Below are 20,077 nucleotides of genomic sequence, written 5' to 3'. Positions count from 1 at the left end.
GAAAGAAGATCAATGTTAAAGGATGAATGAAGAGGAACATAAGTATATTCTTATTTACTAATGAGGGCATTAAATGGGCAATTTAGGATGAAGTAGAGACAACCCCAATGTCAAATATGTACATTGTTTGTCCAATAATTTTAGGTTATTATTTGCAAGTATTTCATGTTAGTGACAGACTACTTAAAGCATAACAACTTATTAAGCTTCATAATTACACCAATATCATTCTCATTTGTGAGAGAAAGTGCTTTCACTTTCTCCTAGCTCTACCCAATCAACATATGTAACTTTATTTGTAATGTGATTAGAATTATGATGGATTTCCAAAGAATAATCACATGAAAACAAATAGTGTTTCTAACATGTAGATCTATGCAAGAAAACATTTTAATGTATAGCCCATGAATTGGCTGACTTATGCAATATAGTAAGAAGGATAGATACTTTTAGGATAGAACTAGCTAAATTGTATGATTGAGTAGATTGAAGTATTCTTAACAAATTGTTAGGAACTTTAAGATTTTGCAATGAATGTGTAGCAAAAGGCAATGAAGTGTGTTTTGACTCTAAAAACAATGTGATTATAAATGATGAGGCAAAGCCGTTTCATAGTTCAAGAAAAAATGCATGAACGTGGTTCCTTTGTCCCTTTATGTCTTTCCAATCACAATTCGACTCTCAAGGAATGTGGGAGGACCCACCTGGATGGTCTTATGCAAAAGCAAAAGAAGCATTGTCCTTCATTAGTAGCAACTAGCAATGCACAATCAATGAAAACATTTCTGGCAATTTTGAAGGAACTTAATCTGAGCTTCAAATAGAAAAGGAAAGACTCTTTCTTTTTAGTCTACCAAGATCAAGGTATGAGAGTGAGATAAAACACACAAAATGTCAAGAGCAAAACTTCCCATTAAGCACCACAAGGTCTCCCTTGTCGTAGACAATATTTGAATATTTCCCTAGGTTCCCTCTTAATGAATAAAATCAAAAGTAGCTGCATACATAGGCCAACAAAATACTTTTCATGGCAGGCAGATTAATTCATAGATTTTGTTCTTGCTTCTTTCCCTGCTAGTTTGCATTCGTCTGTATCTTATAAAGTTCATAAAGAGAAAAAATGGTTGATGTGGCATTTCTAATAGAGAGAATCGCAAGGAATTGTTCATGGACATAGGTATGTCTCCAAAGAGGCCATGTAACTCGAAAATTATTAAGAAAAGAGCATAGACTCTTCTAAAGGGTGCTAAATGTGTTATTAATAATAGTCAAAGGGAGGGCATGATTTGTTTGTAGGCCACCTGATAATGACTCGTTCCCTTTCAAGCAGAACCATATTTTCTAGGGACTGGAGAAAGTTAAGGTTGCAAAATAGATGGAAGACAACTCTAATCCTAATTGTAAAATGAAAAATATTTCGAGGAATCACCATAAAGATATGAAAGAACAAACTAGATTGTCTATAACCTGGACAGTAACCAAAATGGTCCTTTCGTGTGGGTACTCCAATCAGTTTTCTTCCAAGTGGCAGTTTATCATAGACAAAAAACAAAATTTCCAGCATATAATATCATTTGGAAGACCAGAAGGTGTCTAAGAGAGTCACCGACTCTCTTATTTGCATCAGTTAACAAAGCTTTCCACTCAAAATCACAAGTTCAAACAAAAGGGATTTCAATTTCCAAAACGATGTGTAAAGTTGGTAGGAAGGATAAGAAAATTGTGTCGATCACTCGATATCTCGCTGCAGATACGCTAAGGATTTGCCAAATCTAAACCATATGAGATTTAAGATGTGTCTCCAAGAACTATTGCAGTTCTACAAGATCTTCTTAATTGGGTAGAAAAGAAGGAAATTTGATAAGGGAAAACTTTAATAAACAATAGTTGCTACGCAGGGCCGGAGGCAGGTGTGGGCTACATGTCACAATTGCCCACACAGACCCCAAAATGGCTCTTATTTTTATATGGATATTTTTTAGCAAATTTTCTCGTGTACATACTAGTGCCCCTTAGAAATTTAAAATTAAATATCTAATGCTCTTTTTTTCATAACTTTCTGGTTGTGCCCTTGGTTCCTAGCACTTTGCCTTAGAAAATTTGAAATGCCCTTCTCCATGGCCAGGACATAGCAAACTGCAGGCTAACAGCAGATAGCACAGACGTTTGGAGAGAATAGGAAATTAACTTTATTAAAGCTCAGTTGGCAGCAATTAAGTAGCTAACAACCCTGGCATGTCGGATTAAATTTCTTGCCTGCCTAGTATTCAAACACAAGTGGAGAATTGGCTTCACTTTAAGGAATGATCAGAACATTTGATGCTTTTCCTTTACATTAGGAATAGTTGAGTTCCAAACAATGGAACTGGTGATCCAGTCCTTCGATATGAAGGAAACCAGGTGACCATTGCATTTAATATATCGAATAGAAGGCTTTTGAATATGTTAATTAATTTCAAAAGATTAAAGCAAAGTGAAGGTAAGGAAAGACAAAAGTGGTGATTTGCCATCATCCCCTTTGCCAAGAGGCTTGTTTTTTAAGTACAGATATGTCGCTAAACCATGCACCCTGTTTTAGAAGCTGATTAAATGCTCCTTAATAAACGAGTTGAAGCCTGCACACAAAAGGAAAAACATGTTTTCCTCGAACCTTGATAAACATTTTTAGTATGAAAAACCTGCTTTTTAAGTCGCCAAGAAGTTGAAAGTAAGATTGGTACGTAAGCATATATCAGTGACAGCACAGTCAGAATTACTTTTTTCAAACATATATAATCCGTGCTTCATATATGGAATAATTATGTGCCTCCTCTCTCTACTTATAAATTATATTTTTCAACCGTTGAATCGGAAATTTTTGCTCAACTCCAGAGTCGAAATTACCAACATCTCAAAATATGACCCCACAAATCTAATTCGGATCAGTTTTGAGAATTGCAATCTCAATATTCTTGTTGGTAGGCGTAATTCGGATTTGGAAAAGTAAACAAGTTCGTGAAAAGATTCTCACGATCAAGAGGCAGCCCAGTTTGGGTTCTGCTCTGTCAGGAAACGGGTCGGATCTGGTAAGGAGTTTCAGCCGAATCCATACCGGAAGTGTCTAAACGCGTTTCATTCACCGCGGGGTGAAAAGCGGGGGCATAAGAGTAATTTGACGTGAAGGGACAGTGACCGGTCCATCGCGGTGGGGCCTGCGGCTTTGCTCCCGGCTGCCCTCTCCCTAGCAACGAGTAGGGGCAAAATAGGAATATCAAATCGAGGCGGAAGCCTTTGCGACCAACCGCCGTGTTAAAACCGCTGCGGGGGAATATCGCCGGCATACATGGCTTCCGAGGCGGCCTCCCTGCGTCTTGGGGCATTCTTATAGAGACGGCGAGAGTGAGAGAGAGAGAGAGCGGGCGCAGCCGATCCCGGTCGCTCTTGCCCTTCTTTTCGGCTTTTTCGTCTGCTGCTGATACTGCTGCTCCCGCCGCTGTCGGACCAGCGAGAGGGAGAGATGGATTCTTCTTCTTCGTCTTCTTCGTCCTTCTCTCGGATGAGGGTTTCGGATGGACGGGAAGATGCGGACCCGGCAGCTGGTTCCGGGGCGGCGGGAGCGGCGGAGGAAGCGGGGAAGAAGAAGAGGAGGAGGGGGAGGGGGGCGGCGGAGAGCAGGTGCCAGGTGGAGGGGTGCGGTGCGGACCTGTCGGGGGAGAAATCGTACCACATCCGGCACAGGGTCTGCGAGGTGCACTCCAAGTCGCCGATGGTCGTCGTCGACGGCCGCAGGCAGAGGTTCTGCCAGCAGTGTAGCAGGTGGGCTGGTGGTGGGTTTGGGAGGAAGGGAGGTCTCTCTCTCTCTCTCTCGCTGGTTTCATTTTCTTGTTCTTCCTGCTTCAGAAATGTTTGGTCAATTATTTCTCTTTCGATTGTCTACGATCAAGTGACGTTGTCTGATTCTGCTGGTTTCACAAATATCGGAAAATGGTTTCTGTTTTGATCGGTGAGGTTTTCTCCTATTTGTTGTTTCACAAATGTTGGTCGGTTCTTTCCCTCTCTATTTGTTCATCTTAGTTATCCTTTACAGTTTTCTCGTTTTTCTTGTTTAAATGTTGGTGACTTTTTTTTTCGTTTTTTATTTACTTAATATAGCTAGACAGGAGGTTTTCCTTATCGGTTTTTCTTGTGCTATGTATTCTTGTCAGTCGGATTCTCGAATATTGCTTTTGGAGGGTAATAGTTATTACCCGATGTTGGCGATCTTTATTTTTCGGTTTTCATTTTCCATTTCGAAATCATTATGAAGACGTTTCTATGTACAATTGCTATAACCTTATAAGCTTTGGGCTTTTTCTTTTTGGCTTTCGAGGATATTGCAGATGCTTATGTCCTCTCTCTCTCTCTCTCTCTCTCTCTCTCTCTCTCTCTCTCTGTGTGTGTGTCTCTCTCTCTCTCTCTCAGAGTGAATATCGACCATTCTTTCATTTGGGAGTTTAATGATTGGGATCTTTTCTCATTTTCTTGCATATTTTTGTTGTTTTTTTTTTTTTTTTTTTGTTCATCAGTAAACGGAAATTTTTCATGAACATAAATATGATGCACGCATACGTTTTGTGTTTTGACCATTTTTGTCACAGTTTGGTGCTTTCGTTCAAATCATTTAATGTCTTAATTTTTTTGGGTACTGCATAGCTAACCGACATGGATCGGTGGGAATTGTTTATTTTTCTTCTCTTTCGTTCTTTTTACCTCGGATCTTATTCTTGCTTTCTCTTTTTATTTTTGTGCGTTACGGTTTCTCACGTAAGCATACATGAACTTTTGGTGTGCATGTACCGCTCTTAGAGATTGTTAATCAACTTGGCATACACATTTCGTCTGGGGCGTTTATCTTTCTCTCTGAAGTTGGGAAGTTGGGAATTTATGTATTTATTGCATTCGTCCGTTTGCTTTTTTTTCTATTCCATTCAGTCAAGAGAACTGATTGCGCTTTAAGTTTGTTCTATTTGTGCACTTTCTCCATATTTTCTGCTGCAGATGTTCATTATCTGTTGGTTGAATGCACTTTATTTATTTCCTTTTCCAGATTCTTTTTTTTTCTACTATGAAGTGTCGTAGAATCTTAGAATGTCAATTACTTGTTCTGCAAGTATGCTAGCAAGTTAGCATGAACTGCTTGAGTCAGTCGGAATTTCTTCTGTAGGCATGGTGGTTGTACTTCATCTCCTGGCTTTTTTCCTCTCATGAGATATATGTTGTGGTGTGAATTTTTTCATTGTTGATGATCTATTGCCAGTAGGTAGGAGATTTGGTAGGAATATCATAGTAGTAGTTATGAATCAAAGTTTGTTTACTTGAAAAATCCAAACGTTTGGGCAAATTAAAAGATGGATGCTGATTAGAGTGATCTTTTGCTCTATCGGCCTGGGCATTTTCATTTAAAATGCTTCCTTCATTCTTAACTTTTGACATCTGTCTTTCCTATTGATGAGCCTTTCACCACTTGGGCAACATTTTTTTTCTTCCAGTTTACATGGAGGAAAAAAAAAACACTAGCATTGTGCATTGAATTTGCACGGCTTTTTTGTGTGCAAATACAGGCTCCTATTCTATGTGCATTCTCTTGCTTTGTGGGCATCCTTGACACATGCTGCCTGGAAGTGATGCACTGCAGCTTTTAGATTTCCCCTAGATTTTTGTTCTTGCTTCTAATAGAAGTTCTTCTGTTCACTATTTGAGAAGAACAAAAACAATGATGAATACCAAAATAATGATAGATGCTAGAGAGTCAATTGCTGTAGTTGGAACGGACTCAATTTGTGTACTGGTATGTTTTCAAATACAATAAGTTTTTCACACAGCAAGAACTTACAGGAGGTTGTTGTTGTAATGCGCAACTCATGCAAAAATATGATTTAAAGCCAAATGCAATTCTGATCCATATTCTTTTCAATCACATGGAACAGGAACACCAAAATGCCTTTTAAGTCCTAAAACAGGAACGTCCAACATGAATTTAGAAGGCAGTGAGTAGTCTTATGTGAATTATAAGTGGATGCCAAAAACTAATAGTTATTTGACAGCTGTGCAAGATAATGAGCTTGTGCCAAAAACTAATTGCTGTTTAGCAGCTGTATGTGAGATGATGTTTTGCCTTTAATCAGCTCCAAACTGCCGATCATGTAGACCATGGAGAGACTGCCTTTGTATGATTTGGACCTAAGATCTAGATCCCCTTTTAGAACATCCAATGGCTTTACCATCTAAACATCCTCCTGAATTTTAAAGACCAAAAAATGAACATCGGAGCCAGGCCATATATGGGAATACTATCCTGATATATGAGGTGTATAATCTGTTTGAGACTAGTCACAAACATCTATGTTTTGAGTCTCCTTGGATTTATTGCCATTTTGGAATAAACTGTGGCATTGGCAAAGTATCTCCATATTCGTGAAATACCACCAAAAGTGAATATGGAGATATTGTTGCAATGTTATCCCTAGATATTCTCAATATTTTCCAAGTCTTTTATAGAAGTCTTTCTTTGTGATTTTTCTCATTTTGTTTTTTTTATATTTTGGAAAAGCTTTTCTATTTTTTTCTTTAAACTTTTCCGGGAAAGATATAAGAAAATCTATTATCCATTTCTTTTTTACATATATATTCTTTTAAAATTTTCTAAATTTTCCTGATATTTTACCAAGAAAGTCCACATCTTAAAAGAACAATAAACCACTGAGAAATCCATGCCAGGGAATCGCTGAAACATTGAGAACAATTTAGCTACTTTTGTACAAAATAATTAAGAGCTTCCGAACATGTCAGAGCCAGTGAAAGGATCCTCTTGACAATGTATATGACTTGTTCAAGGGTGGGTTTCGATTTGGACAAGCTAAATGCAAGGGAAATTGGATCCGAATCAAATTTGGTTCAGCCCAAATAACAAAAACCCAAAACTATATCCATACCTAGGGAAGGGAAAGGAAAGGAAAGGGAAGGGAAGGAACTTCCATTCCTTTCCCTCTCGGTCTCTCCATTTTGGAGGAATTGGAATTACATTAACAAATCCTTTCCTTTCCCTCCCTATTAATTAGTCATCCAAACACAGGAAAGACCATTCTTTCCATTCCTTTCTCTCCCTCTCCCTCCATCCAAACAGGTTGTTAATTGCTGGTTCCAAGACAAGCTAAAAATACCTTAAGCATGCAGGAGCAGCAGGACCAAACACAATTTTCTCCAAACGTAAAATTTAATGCTTGCGGATGAGGTAAAGTTAGCAAAAACTTAAAATCTTGCTGTTTCTGGAAGCTTTCGGTGATGGTTTCACAGTTGTTCAGATAGCTTGACATTGTTTTGAGTGATGTTCAAGCACTTTTTCTTGCCTCTTCAGCGTTTGGCAGGAGAAGTGTAACATGCTTTTGCAAGGGTAAGTATATATATTTTCAAAAGGAAAAGACAAGAAATTTCCAAGTGAAAATTTCTGTGAAATTGTGGTTTCAATTTGTAGAAGGAATTGCTATGAACAAATTTCATTGAAAGAACATGTGCAAATTAGTTTCTTTTGGACCATCTACAGCAAGAGTACTTCATTTCATGTGTTAGAAAATCCCCATGTAGAGTTGAGTTGTGCTACGCAGATTACCCTGGATTAGTTCATTACGGTTGACACTATATGAATGAGTATATGTTTGTTTTTTGTTATGGAAAGCTGTACTTAACTACTTCCTAGCTTTCCGTAAGTTAAAACTATAAATCTCAAAGTGTGTAAGTTGATAATCACATTTTGTTGATTTAAAGTTATATCCAAAACTAAAGAAAAATCCTACTTCATATGTTTCTGAATTTGGAGACCAGGCCATGGTTAATGCCAATCCTGATTTTGAATAGTTTGATGCAATTGCATCTAGTACATGTACCAGGATATAGTTTCTGATTTGACATTGAACATGGATCTCACATTTGGTTTGCTTGTTAAATTATATTAGAAAGTGTCCATTTTTATACAAAATTGCTTCAGCTTTTATTTTGAAAATTGCTACTGAAGAAAGAAATTCTAGACGTGAGGTTCAGCATTTGGAGTCATGGCCAATAATGGGATGGTTATAAAGCTGCTCGAGATAATTTCAGATCTCAACTTTTCTACAAGGACACTCGAATCTAGGATGGCAGCTGTTACTGGTTTAGAAACTTTTCTATTTTAAGTTTGAAGTCAATTAGATGCGATGGTATGTGTACACGTTCATCCCTTGGCAGGTTGTATACCTTTCTCAAAGTTTTTTGTTGGTTTTGTCCAGAACTATGGCAGTTCTTGTCCCATTCAGTTTTCTTGCATATAAATTCTCGTGGAATTTCCTTAAACTATTTTACATTTTTTCCCTTTGATAACTTCTATTTTCGTGACCTTTCCTTTCTCTTTTCAATTTGTGGATGTGCAAATCAGGTTTCATGAGTTAGGGGAGTTTGATGAAGTTAAACGCAGCTGTCGTAGGCGTTTGGCTGGTCATAATCAGCGGCGCAGGAAACCCACATCTAGCCCTGCAACTTTGTTCCCTTACCCTGCACAGATTACTGCTCCTTTCTATGGTGAGTTCATCCTTCAGAACCGTTGTTTATTTGCCTTTTTAAGTTGTCCTCGTTTGTTTCGAATATTTTATAAAGACTTTTAATTTTTGAAGGAAAAAATAAATTTTAAAATATTCTATATTCAGTTCTTGAATCAGACACAGGTAAAATTTTCAAATTTTATCTCGTTTTTGTTGTATTCTTTGGAGGTTCAATGCCATTTTGGAAATTTTCAGTTTGTCTTTTTCTTCTTCTTTTTTAACAGTGGTAATGTATTGTATGATATGGTATTTGTAATTGTTGTTTACAAGTTCTTGCGTGATCGTCAGGTGGACAATTTACCTCGGGTCTTACCATGAATAGGCCATTTCCTTTTAGCTCCACAAAGCCCATGAAGCCGGATGCTTGTGACGCTTTCATTGGTAAGGTTGTTGCTGCTTCACCTGGACTAATGTCCTTTAATCCTAATCCGGAGACGCTGCCACTCCATCCCACTTCTAACGCTGTTTACGAAAGGAGGTTTCATGATCAGTACTTTGAGCCCGGTGCTCAAAGGTTGTTACTTGGGAATGGATATACTGGTGATGGTGATGACGTAGAGAATTTGTCTGATACTTCCATCTCTAGGCGTGCTCTCTGTCTTCTGTCAAAGGGATGGAACGATACTGGGATCAACAATGCTCCATCCGCAAACCAAAAGCCATCGTCTAAGGTGGTGCCACAAAATTTGCAATTTGGTGTGGTTTCAGATGATGTGCTGCAAGTGCACCTGCAGCCATCTGGTTTCTTTCCTTCAGCAGTAGTTCACAGGCCTTAGTTTCAAGTATCCCGTATCCAGAGGAGATGCTGGCCAAAACTTTTGACTGCTGAATGCTCACTTATTTTCTTCTCGCTTGAGCAAATAAGTTTCTGGTTGGGAGGAACTGACACTGCCTCTATACTGTTTTTCTATGCCTAAACTGTGTTATCATGTTAAATGCACCCATGGATGTACGTGTTTTGGAATGTTTTCTTTTCAATGTTGTTTCTCGTCGTGCGTCACGTTTTAAATTTAAAAGTTTCTGCATGCGAGACCTAGCTGGTAACTCTCTTGACCATCAACATGATTATCCTCAATTGTTGTTAGTCCTCAACAAACGGTTTCTTGTGATTGTGGTCTGCTTGCAGTGTATGTGAAGGGTGTTTGTTGTCTTTAAATAAAAAATTTGTTGATTGATATGATCCACTCAGATTCAGTCTCTGCTCGTGTGAGCCGAACAAGCCTATAAGTACTTGTTCAAGTACAGGTTGTGTTTCAACCGAAACGTTTAAGGGCATGCAGGGTTTCTAGTGCCCAAGGTCTTACTGCTCAAGGACAGTCTTCTGCTAATAAAGGTGGCGGAGACCAGAGTTACCACTGTTGCTTTGATTGTCACGCCATCAATGCGTCCTAACATAGCATAGCATGGCAAGGCTTTTAGGCCTGACATACACGTGGTATCCTATGTCACTACCCCTATCCCTGTAACTTTACAGCTGCCTTCGTTGTGGTCCTTTTGAGGCGTAAATTGTCGCCCCTAAGTTTCTTGTACTGGGATGTTCTACAGTTTATGCATTGAGTTGGACATTAACTAGGGCCATCTGTTTAGATTGTGCGTACTCGTCAATGTGTGTTTGAGTCGATCGAAGCTTGGTAATGACGATACCCTTCTGACATACAAGCTCGTACCCGTGGTAGCCTACCTTGTGAATTCCTCGGGACTCCTCAGGTAGTGTTTGATGGCCTGGACTATCATGAAATTGTGATTAATTGGCTTATACAAGAATTGTGGATATTCGTAGTTAAGCTGGCCAGTTAAGTATCAAGCCTAATCTTTCAGTTTTTTGTATGTCAACATATATTTCTTTATAAAACTACATATGTTGGTAAATAGTTAAAATTTAAAAATCTGACACTAATAAACAGCGACTACATTGGCATTAGCAACCGTTTATGGCGTGGTAACAATTTATAATGGCTTTAACGATATGACCAAAAGATCTCAACTCTTATATATATATATATATATATATATATATATATATATATATATATATATATTTATTTATTTATTTATTTATTTATTTATTTATTTATTCGGCCGGTTAGAGAAATCCACGTCCTTTATAGGAAGATCTAAATCTAGTGGGCGGTTGAAAATTAAAAACTTATTACTGGAAACACCATAAATTATTGATGAAGTGCCTTGAACTGTTGCTGCCCTATAAACTTCCACTAGTGTTCTTGTGGTGATTACTGTCTACATATATAATATGAAACTTCTGGAAAAAACAATTCAGACAAGAAATGGATTTTTAGTGTGTCGACAGATTTAATCAGTTGGTGAGTAAACAACTAGTTGCAACAGCCAAACACTCTACGGATAGAACAACTAATAATATATGATATTTAAAATAGATGGATGCAACACTTCATTCCTCATCGCGATGTATCAATTGTTTTAGTTGACTAACTGCTGATGCGATCTATATTATGCTGCCCTAAAAAAACTGATGCAATTTGGTAACCTGAGTTTAGGCAGAAACTAACCAGATTGTGCAAAGAAATGTCCTTGGGTCATTGAACTTTGGATCTCCTTCAACTTTCCATCTTCAGCCAACATCCTAGCGATCTGTAGGAGCCCTTTTTGGCTGCCGAACTTGCCAGTTAATTAGGAACCGGAAAACCTTCTGATTTTCACAATCTTCGACTTCAACCATACGAAAAAAATTAAGAAAAGGGAATGGAGAAACGAACTAGAAGTAAACTAAGAATCGAGTCAGAAACAGACCTTGAAGTGAAACGGAACCGAATTAAACAGAGACTAGGAAGCAGAAAATTACAATTTTTTTTTACCAAGAACAAATACTTTTAAGTGTCAGGACAAATTTTTTGTGAAATTCTGTTTTCAAGTTCTAGACGTGAAGGAACTGCAAAACTTTTCTGAAAACCCATAGCAGTCGCCATTCGTAGGAATCTGTGTTCTCGTTCAAAGGAAACACGCTGCACTAGAAAAGGAACCTGGGTTCCCTTTCGAAGGAAGTGTGTCCTCCTTCAAATGGGAAGTGAGCAGAGACACTTCAGTTCCTTTTTCCTCCTTTTCAGATGCTCGCAAAAGCAGGTCACCCTTTTTGCTGAAACTGTTGATATGCTCTGGGATGTAATGAGCAGAGTACCCCTAATTAGTGAAAAAGGGAACCTCTCTTCAGGAAAAAAAAAAAAAAAAAAAACAGTGAAGAAATTAAAAATCTTTAACATGCATTTCTTTACGACAGATCTCCAAGATGCCTTAACCTTTTTCCCGCAAATATGTGTTGAGTGCACCACCCTGGTGCATGCAACTCTCATTTTTTTGGAGAACCTTCGGAACAACCGAAAAACCTTCAAAAATCCATTTCATTGACTAAAAAAAAAAAGAGGAATTGTTGGATATGATTCCTATTTCTTTTTACAGAAGCTGCAAATCTTGTTAGTACATGATTTTCTGTATATTCATCTTTCATCTTTTAGTCAATGGTAGTACAAAAGAGACACTTGAATGCATCACATTGGCAACGAACATATCCCACAAGAATGAAGAATCCATTGGATTAATACCATAAAGCAATTGCACAGCGCATCAGTTAAATATCTTCTCTCCCGTTGAGAATAACAGAAAAATGAGGGCGCTAAATATGCAAAGATACGCTGGAACAAAGAATACAGTTCTCCAACTTTCTGGAGTGGAAAGACCTAAATGTTCAATTTTAGCAGCCTCAAGGATCCGACCTGTAAGACCTACACCTATGACACCAGCCAATGTTCCAGCTGTGTTAGAAAACCCCATGACTATCCCTGCATATCTTGGTGCCACATCCAAGTGATTAACAGCAAAACCAGCTCTCCCCAAGGCTAGGAACCCAAGAGAAACAGAGGAACAAACCACTGCACCAGTAGAAGTTCTTAATGAAGGAAGCACCATCAAAGAAGCAGCAGCAATGATGAAGCCAAAGGTGTTCAAAAATTTCCTTGTCTTCGTCACTGATAATATCTTCTTTGTAATACAGTAATCAGCTACTACTCCGCCTATATTGGAGAATATGAACATGTTCAAGTATGGTAGCATTTTTGAAGAACCCATTTCTTGGAGACTCAGCTGCAGGCCTTGCTCAAAATATGTTGGCAACCAATTCATCAATACATACAGGGCATAGTGGAACGTAAAATTATTGATAACTATAGCCCAAACAGGTAGACTGAGAATGATCCCTTTCCATGGAATCTTAGGCACATGAACAGAACCAACACCATTTTCCAGTTTCATCTTCTGGAGTCTACCTTTGTTTTCTTTGATTTCTGAGACAGGTAAAAGAGAATCACCAAACCCAGGTCCTGCAGCTTTCAGACTATCTCTGCGAGGTGGCTCACTTGACAGCTTAAACCAAATTAGAGCCCATAGAGCTCCAAGTGTTGCTTCAGCTAAAAAGACAGATTCTGGACCTTTGAACTTCACCAAGCTGGGTAAAAAAAGCATACCAGCTGCTGCACCAAGATACATGCCGGAAGTTGTAAGAGACACAGAACGCGATCGTTCATGAGGAGGAACCCATTGTGCCAGAACAGTATGGATGGAAGGAAAGATAAAACCCTGAGCAACACCAACAAACAAGCGAGCAACAACCAAAGTCTTCACTTGAAGAGGGTCCAAAGGAACTAATGCAGTTATGAGGGACCAAAACACAAAAGAAAGAAACAAAACACGTCTTCCACCAATACACTGTGCAACCCATCCTCCTGGCACTTGTGAGACCGCATACCCATAGAAGAATGTTGATAAGATTAATCCTTTCGTGCTCTGATTAACATCAGCAGCATCAGCAGCTTTTGTGTAAGCAATGGAGAAGCCCACTCGCTCGACATAACAAATGCATGTACAAACGAACATTAGCAGCACAATAACATATCGCTTTGGCAAATGTGACATCATCATTTTCAATCAACTTGCCCCTTGAACTGCAGGAAAAAGAAAAGCATGTAACTCCCAAAAAAGTCTAACATAGGATTTCTGTGAGAACACTTTCATCACATTAAATGAAACCAACGGTCAGCACTTGGTAACATGACCTCAACTGAGGAATGTAAAGTAAAATAATGTTATATAGGAATAGAACATGAATAGAACATGAGCTTAGCTATCACATCGTTTGATGAAGCGGTTCAACTAGCATAACCTACAAACATTTAAGTATCATAAGAAAACTAAACATTAAGTCATGGTACTTCTGATATGGATTTTGACAAACCTTTGAGACACATGTTGTAAAAGAAAAGTCTTTCTGCTTTCCTTGCTCTGGGCTTGATTGGGTGTTCATTCACAAACTGAAATTTTAGCATATAAACAAAAACTTGCCTTCAGGGACACAATCTTTACATAATTGTACCAAAAATTATTTTGAATCTCAAAATTGCCATCAAAAGGACAAATTGATCTATCTCAAGGGAATAAAAAAAATTGAAAGTAACATCTTCCAAACTAAAGATTAGATGATCAATGGAAAAGGGTAATTGCCATTTGCCAATACTGTGGATTATCCTAACTTCCACAGAGATATGGAGCAATCACATCTGAATACAAGACATACCTACAATAATTGGTAACCTTGGCACCTTCTTTGATAAATCTCTATGATTGCAGTTCACAAGGTCCCAGTAAGATGGCAAAAAAAGGACAAACAAGAGAGGGAGGGAGACAAAGTTGAAAACATTCTTTACAGGAATGAATCAGAGTCGCAAAATGAAAGTCATCCGACAAGAGACCAAACAGATCATGGTTTTCAAACTAGTCAAGCTGCTGGGCGCTGGCTGTGAGAAAGATAAGGAATAATAATAAAAGGTATTCTTTTTTTTAGTGTAGTTGTATTTATCAGTGTCTGCATTGTGAATTAAGTACTTTTCAGTCTTTTCAGGTTAATCAACTATTATATACCTTTTTATATTTAATTTTCAAATTTATTATTATTATTTTTCATAAGTGTTCCATCATTCTTAAATTACAGGCAAAACTGCTTTCTTGTGAACATTGAACAGTTCAATTTGTCATTCTATTTAACGGTCCTTGCTTTGAAATTTTGAAGTTGTCCAAAGCAGTTAAATATTAAACCAGGAAGAAAAATGAATACTACGAAAAATCTCTAGTAAAGTAAGACTGTCATAAAACCAATTTTCTTACCAACGAACAGATCCCAATTTCCAACATTTAGGCCCCATGTGGACGACAGAGGACAAAACCTGCTTCCAAGAAAACCATATTTTTTTTTCATGAATTAGGTTTGCCGAAAACCTGGTTTTGACTTCTTTTAGGTTAATAAACAAATAAATACTCAAAAAGTAAAAATTTAACAATAACCAATTTCTGGCCATTCATCAGCTGAAAAATGGTGGATCTGAGGTCACCATGTTAGGCAACCTTTGGCCACTCATCTTCTAGCCAGTATATAGTCGGGAAACATAAAAGTTAATTTTCTTTTCTGATCAATAGCTGTTCAAATGAAGGAGGTGGAGATGTATTTTTTTAAATATTATCATGTGTTTGAGTAAAACAAAGTGCCCTTTTTGTAAATATGTGGATATGCTTAACCCATCTTATCAATACCACCTGGAGACTCAAGCATGTCTGTACCGCAGAACCAAAGGTCGTTTATTCAAAAGTGCTCATAGAAGCTGGAGAATGATAAGAAGAAAAAGGGACCAGCTGATCCTCAAAGAAGAAGGTGCAACGTTGTTCGTACTCAACAACAGCAGATTACCTGTGAGGCAATGATCTTGTGGAAGGGCCCAGGTAGTTAATCTCATTTGGCATATTGGAGAAAAGTCATCTTCAAGTTTCTTTTTGTTTTATGCAAACCATCAATCGTCACACACAGTTTCACTCAAAGAAATTGAACAAATGGATTCAAAAGCACAACAAGAAGTCTCAAAGCTTGAGTTTGACCACTTGATGACAGGACAAGTTGTTCAGGGCCCTGAACCAGAGTGATGTGGCATCCAAATGATGCTCCTCAACAATGTCGGAGCTACAAATTTAAGGATGGGAGTAACATATATAGCAAAATAAAATAAAAAGCTTATAAACAAAATTAAGCATTGTCTAAAAAACAAATTAAACAACTACAGTTGTGCAAAATTTTACAGTTGGCCTCAGTTACCTTTCTTATGAAAATATCATGCAAAAAGGTCTAACTTTCAATTTTTCCTTGTATACTTTTAAATGAGATACATGTGCTTACAAATTGTAAAAGCATATGATGTAACATTTTATAAACAAGAATTTCTCTCTTGAAAAGGCAAATACTTTTTACAGATCTCCATATTCTTTTTCTCTTTTGAGTTTTTAACAATCCTATCTATAAATACATGCATTACATGAGAAAGTACCTCAGAAAAATTTTGCCTTTTTTCATCATTCCAAGAGAGAAATTTTTTTGGAGGTACTGTCTTAACCTAAGTGGCCAAATATGATGCATGTATTTAAAGATGGCAATGGTAAAACCTTAAAACAAAAATGAACATACTACCAAAAAATCATGAATGATCAAGAGAACAAGATTGAAATATATAATGATGAAAACCAGCAAAAACGTGATCGATAAAATAAAAGATAGCTGCATCCCCTAAAGACTCACCAATACCCTCAAAAATCAATATACTACTGTAAGACACCAAAACCCTAAAAGACAGACTGAAATATACAAATCAGGAATCAGGAATAACTGACTCATCTGATCTTCAATTATTGGAAAAAAAAAAACCTGAAAGACAATCCACAATCACATTTCACATTCAAAAACAATCAAGCAATCACGGTTAAGAACAATAGGAGAGCTGAAAATGAATGCCAAACCACATAAAAAAACACACGAAATGACAGAAAGAAAACCGTGAGCCAACGTAAACAAAGGACATGCCGTTAAGAGAAGAAGAGAACGACTCACAATCACTCAGGCCCCGTTTGATGGCACAGATTTTTTTTGAGGGAAGATTTTTTCAAGGAAAGAAATGCAAGGTAAGTGTACGGTCAGGAAAAATTTACTTTTTCCTAATCCTGGCCATGTTTGATGGTCTGAAATTTTTTTTCAAGGTAAAAAATTCAATGTTTGGTGGACAAGAGAAGCACATGGTGGTCTGCTCCTTAGACGGCCGGATGATGGTGGCGTTGGTGAAGGCGGTACATACTAAGCTGCGGTGGAGAGGAGAATGGTGAGGCTGCACAGCTTGAGACCGACGGTGAATCGTCAGACGGTCGAGGCGGTGAAGCTGATTGTGGGTGGATTGGGTTCCCAACACTGAAACATGGGCAAACGGAAAAGTGGAAGCGAGAAGAGCAGGAGATGAGAACGGAGGGGAATTGAGAGAGCGAGCGGAGCAGGAGTGGAGAACAGAAGGGAAGAGAGGGGGCGAGTTGGTGATCGCAGAGATGGCGATGGAGTTGGTAAGGAAGAATTGGGCAGAAGAAATGGGGAGAAACCGAACAGAGGAAAAACAGACAGGGAGCGGGAGAGAAATTGGGAGCAGGGGAAGAGAGACAGACAGCGAGCGAGATATGGAATTGAGAGGAAGAAGATGGAAGAAAGAGGTACCTGAGGGAGGGGGTGGACAGGAACGATGATGGTGGCTGGCGAGAAGCGGTGGAGACAACGGCGGCGGCTTGGGCACATACCAACTATAGAAGCCCTCAAAATGGTAAAATTCTCCTTGATGCACAGTTTTTTTCCTGTGCATCAAACGGGGCCTGACTGGAGTGATGAGTCTCGCAGCAGACGTGGCGCTCGGTGAGGGTCTGAAGAAGAAGAGAGAGGATCGGCGAGGGTGACCTGCCATGAGACAATAGATTGTGAAGATGAAGAAGAGGAGAGGAACAGAGACTCACAGAGTCACTACCATGGGTCGGTGAGGGTCAGCGGGTCATGCGATGCGAGGGACGGCGTCCCGCCGGAATTGGGTAGAGGGGCAGGAGGGGCAGAGGCGATGCTCATTGGAAGGTCAGTTACCCCTCGCGGAAACGAAGTCTGAAACTGATCTGAAACTGCTTCAAATCGGGTCTCAGCACAGACGCCAGTCCACGGCAGCATCGGTAACCGTCCAGCGGTCAAGGTTCCCTGGCAGGGAGACTGCCGGCAACAGGTTTGAGACTAATCCCGCCGAGATCGCGTGTGAGGCCAGAGGGGACCCGTTCAGTAGTAGCGCCGAGCCGCGTCCGAGCTCGGTCAGATCGAAATCGACTCGACTCACAACTTGCTCGGCTCGAGCTCGAGCTCGAGCTCAACCCGTTTAAAGTTGTTAACTTTTGATTTCCAATATTTTTGTTATTTTAGCTCGTTTAGACTCGTTTAAACTAAACTTAACAGCTACTCAATATATTGCTGCTGAGCTAATGGCACAAAATCAACACTCTGAATCCCTAAAAGCTGAATGCAAAAAAAGAAAAATACCTCTGTGAATCACAGAACCGACCTTGAAATGCAAATGAGAGTGTCGCCCAACAAATGTCATGAAACTAAAGCAACTAAAAGGAATCACAAGGCCTCCACATACGCTCAATAGCCAGGAAATTAGAAACCCTAGATTACCTCTTTCCCAGGAAAACGATGATTCCAAAAAATCAACCCAGGAAGAGAAACATCAGCAAACAACATCCAGTAATCGACACGGAAAAGAATAGAAGAATCAAAGGAAGGAACAAGACAAAGTAGATTTTCATCTCATCATGCATAAACGAATTCATATTTCTCTTTCACCCTCACCTCTCCACGTGAATCTGAAGAAGCCCCCAAAAGGAGAGAGGACATTCTGGTCCAACAGAGACGAGAAGTGGCGAACAAGGAGAGTGATCACCGTTTTATACAGAAGAGAACGAACACCTCAGAGTCCAAGAGAGCACATAGAACTGAGAAGCGATGAACAGCAGAGCGTGAAAGCTGAAAAGTGGGCTCGATTTTCCCAATCTCCACTTCAAATGCTGCGCTTTCTCAATTTCTTCGGGTAGAAAGGCTTCGCCGGACGGCATCGGCCCCAAAATATTGCCGGCCGGCAAGCACAGACTGCCACCTGCCGGTGCCAGACCTCGGGTGAGGAGAAAATTGGAGAACATGAGAAGTAAGGAGCTGATACCCTAATTCGTAAATCGTAAAAAGTTAAAAGCCTAACTTAGTGTAACATTATTAAAATTTACCCAGCCTCGCGAGGTGAAAACGAGTTGAGTTTATAAACCCGAACTCAACTCGTTAACTGGTTCTAAATTTGAGCTAGACTAGACTCCTTTATTAAACGAGTCGACATTCGAGCGGGTTCGACTCGTTGTTCACTGATTCCGAGTCCACTTTATTTGACTGTGAATTTTAAACATATATTTATATATATATAAATAAAGATTATTTTAAAAAATACATTATTAAAATTTAACTTTTTTAAATATTAAAATATTAATTAAGAACGGGTGTATGGTATCTTAAAATCAACCACGGTTTGTTGTGGGTGTTATTCTATGGTAAAGCCGTTACTGTTTTGAAAGACATATTATTAAAACAAGTATTGTAAGAATACTATTTTATTTCAAAACTGTACGGACGCAGTTATCAAATTTAATATTTAAATGCTAAACACAGTACAAAATATTTTTGAAATGAAACCATGGTGTTTCTCAAATATGTGCTTTTAAACAATATGTTCTGAGAACACAAAACCATTCTTTTCATAAGAAATTGCTTCTTGAAAACTTCAACCTGTTGGAGGCAGTCAATGTATTCTAAAACAATTTTACCAAAACGCCTGCATATTTTTTTGCTTCCGATAAAAGTGGAACGGTTCTATCAAAAACTGTAGAAACGATACTTGGAAATTGAAAACATAAAAATCATGTTTCCTTTAACATGCAAATTGAGATCAAAAGTAAAAAATGTTGAATCTATAATTCTTCAAATCTTATCAATTTTTATATATACATCTAAACAAAATAATTTCGTCATATTAATAATTTTTTAATGTAAATACCACACCCGCTGTAGAAAAATGAGCATAAATGCAAGTGAATATGAACAAAGAAAAATAAAGTAATATGAGAAGAACGAGCTCAAAAAGACTGGTTAATTGTTTCTTTGCTTCTAATGTGAATGCTTCTTCGTCCAACGTCCATGTGAACAACGTTGAAAGTATTAAATCCCCATTTTGACAATTTCATAAATTTGCATATAACCGTGCTTATGACTTAAATATTCAATAACATGATATATCTTTGCGGAGCTAGTGAGGTAAAACCGAGGCGCACCCATTGCTGGTTGAAACAATTACATTATTTATCCTTTTAACGAAACAAAGTAAAAATGCTGCGAATTCTCAACCTTTTATTCTACAACTTGCAGCGAATAGCCAAAGATGATAACTTGTGGTTTGATGGTAGTTGCACTGCACACAAGCCAAGTCGAGCTAAGCCAGCTCAAGCTCAACTCGACTCAAAAAGTTTGAGCTCGAACTCAAGTCAAG

At 38.5% G+C, this 20,077-nt stretch overlaps 2 protein-coding genes across 12 annotated transcripts; one reads left to right on the top strand and one right to left on the bottom strand.

Annotated features, from left to right (window-relative positions):
* Window positions 1-3,311: 3,311 nt before the first annotated feature.
* On the top strand, window positions 3,312-9,573 carry LOC116250260 (squamosa promoter-binding-like protein 10). The gene is made up of 3 exons (XM_031623859.2): window positions 3,312-3,795; window positions 8,423-8,565; window positions 8,874-9,573. The coding sequence occupies exons 1-3, from the start codon at window positions 3,497-3,499 to the stop codon at window positions 9,359-9,361; spliced, it is 930 nt and encodes a 309-aa protein (XP_031479719.1). The 5' UTR covers window positions 3,312-3,496; the 3' UTR covers window positions 9,362-9,573.
* A 2,470-nt stretch (window positions 9,574-12,043) lies between these two features.
* Window positions 12,044-18,704, bottom strand: LOC116250731 (probable anion transporter 5). 11 transcript variants are annotated; one of them, XM_031624602.2, is made up of 4 exons: window positions 18,343-18,704; window positions 17,179-17,412; window positions 13,846-13,921; window positions 12,044-13,555 (listed from the first exon to the last, which is right to left on the bottom strand). In XM_031624602.2, exon 4 carries the CDS (start codon window positions 13,530-13,532, stop codon window positions 12,183-12,185), a length of 1,350 nt encoding a protein of 449 aa, XP_031480462.1. In that variant the 5' UTR covers window positions 13,533-13,555; window positions 13,846-13,921; window positions 17,179-17,412; window positions 18,343-18,704; the 3' UTR covers window positions 12,044-12,182. The 11 variants fall into 11 exon arrangements, with proteins under 11 accessions (XP_031480462.1, XP_031480466.1, XP_031480463.1 ...); XM_031624606.2 differs by lacking the exon at window positions 18,343-18,704 and adding an exon at window positions 17,469-17,904 and having other exon boundaries at window positions 17,179-17,378; XM_031624603.2 differs by lacking the exon at window positions 18,343-18,704 and adding an exon at window positions 17,480-17,904.
* Window positions 18,705-20,077: the final 1,373 nt, after the last annotated feature.

This window comes from Nymphaea colorata, chromosome 3 (assembly GCF_008831285.2).
Source record: "Nymphaea colorata isolate Beijing-Zhang1983 chromosome 3, ASM883128v2, whole genome shotgun sequence".
NCBI classification, from domain to species: Eukaryota; Viridiplantae; Streptophyta; class Magnoliopsida; order Nymphaeales; family Nymphaeaceae; genus Nymphaea; species Nymphaea colorata.
This window is presented reverse-complemented; position numbering and strand designations above follow the sequence as displayed.

Coding starts and splice junctions, on each gene's coding strand:
- LOC116250260 (XM_031623859.2), top strand. CDS start 3,497: ATGGATTCTTCTTCTTCGTCTTCTTCGTCCTTCTCTCGGATGAGGGTT. Junction 3,796..8,422: donor TTCTGCCAGCAGTGTAGCAG/GTGGGCTGGTGG, acceptor TGTGCAAATCAG/GTTTCATGAGTTAGGGGAGT. Junction 8,566..8,873: donor GATTACTGCTCCTTTCTATG/GTGAGTTCATCC, acceptor CGTGATCGTCAG/GTGGACAATTTACCTCGGGT.
- LOC116250731 (XM_031624602.2), bottom strand. CDS start 13,532: ATGATGATGTCACATTTGCCAAAGCGATATGTTATTGTGCTGCTAATG.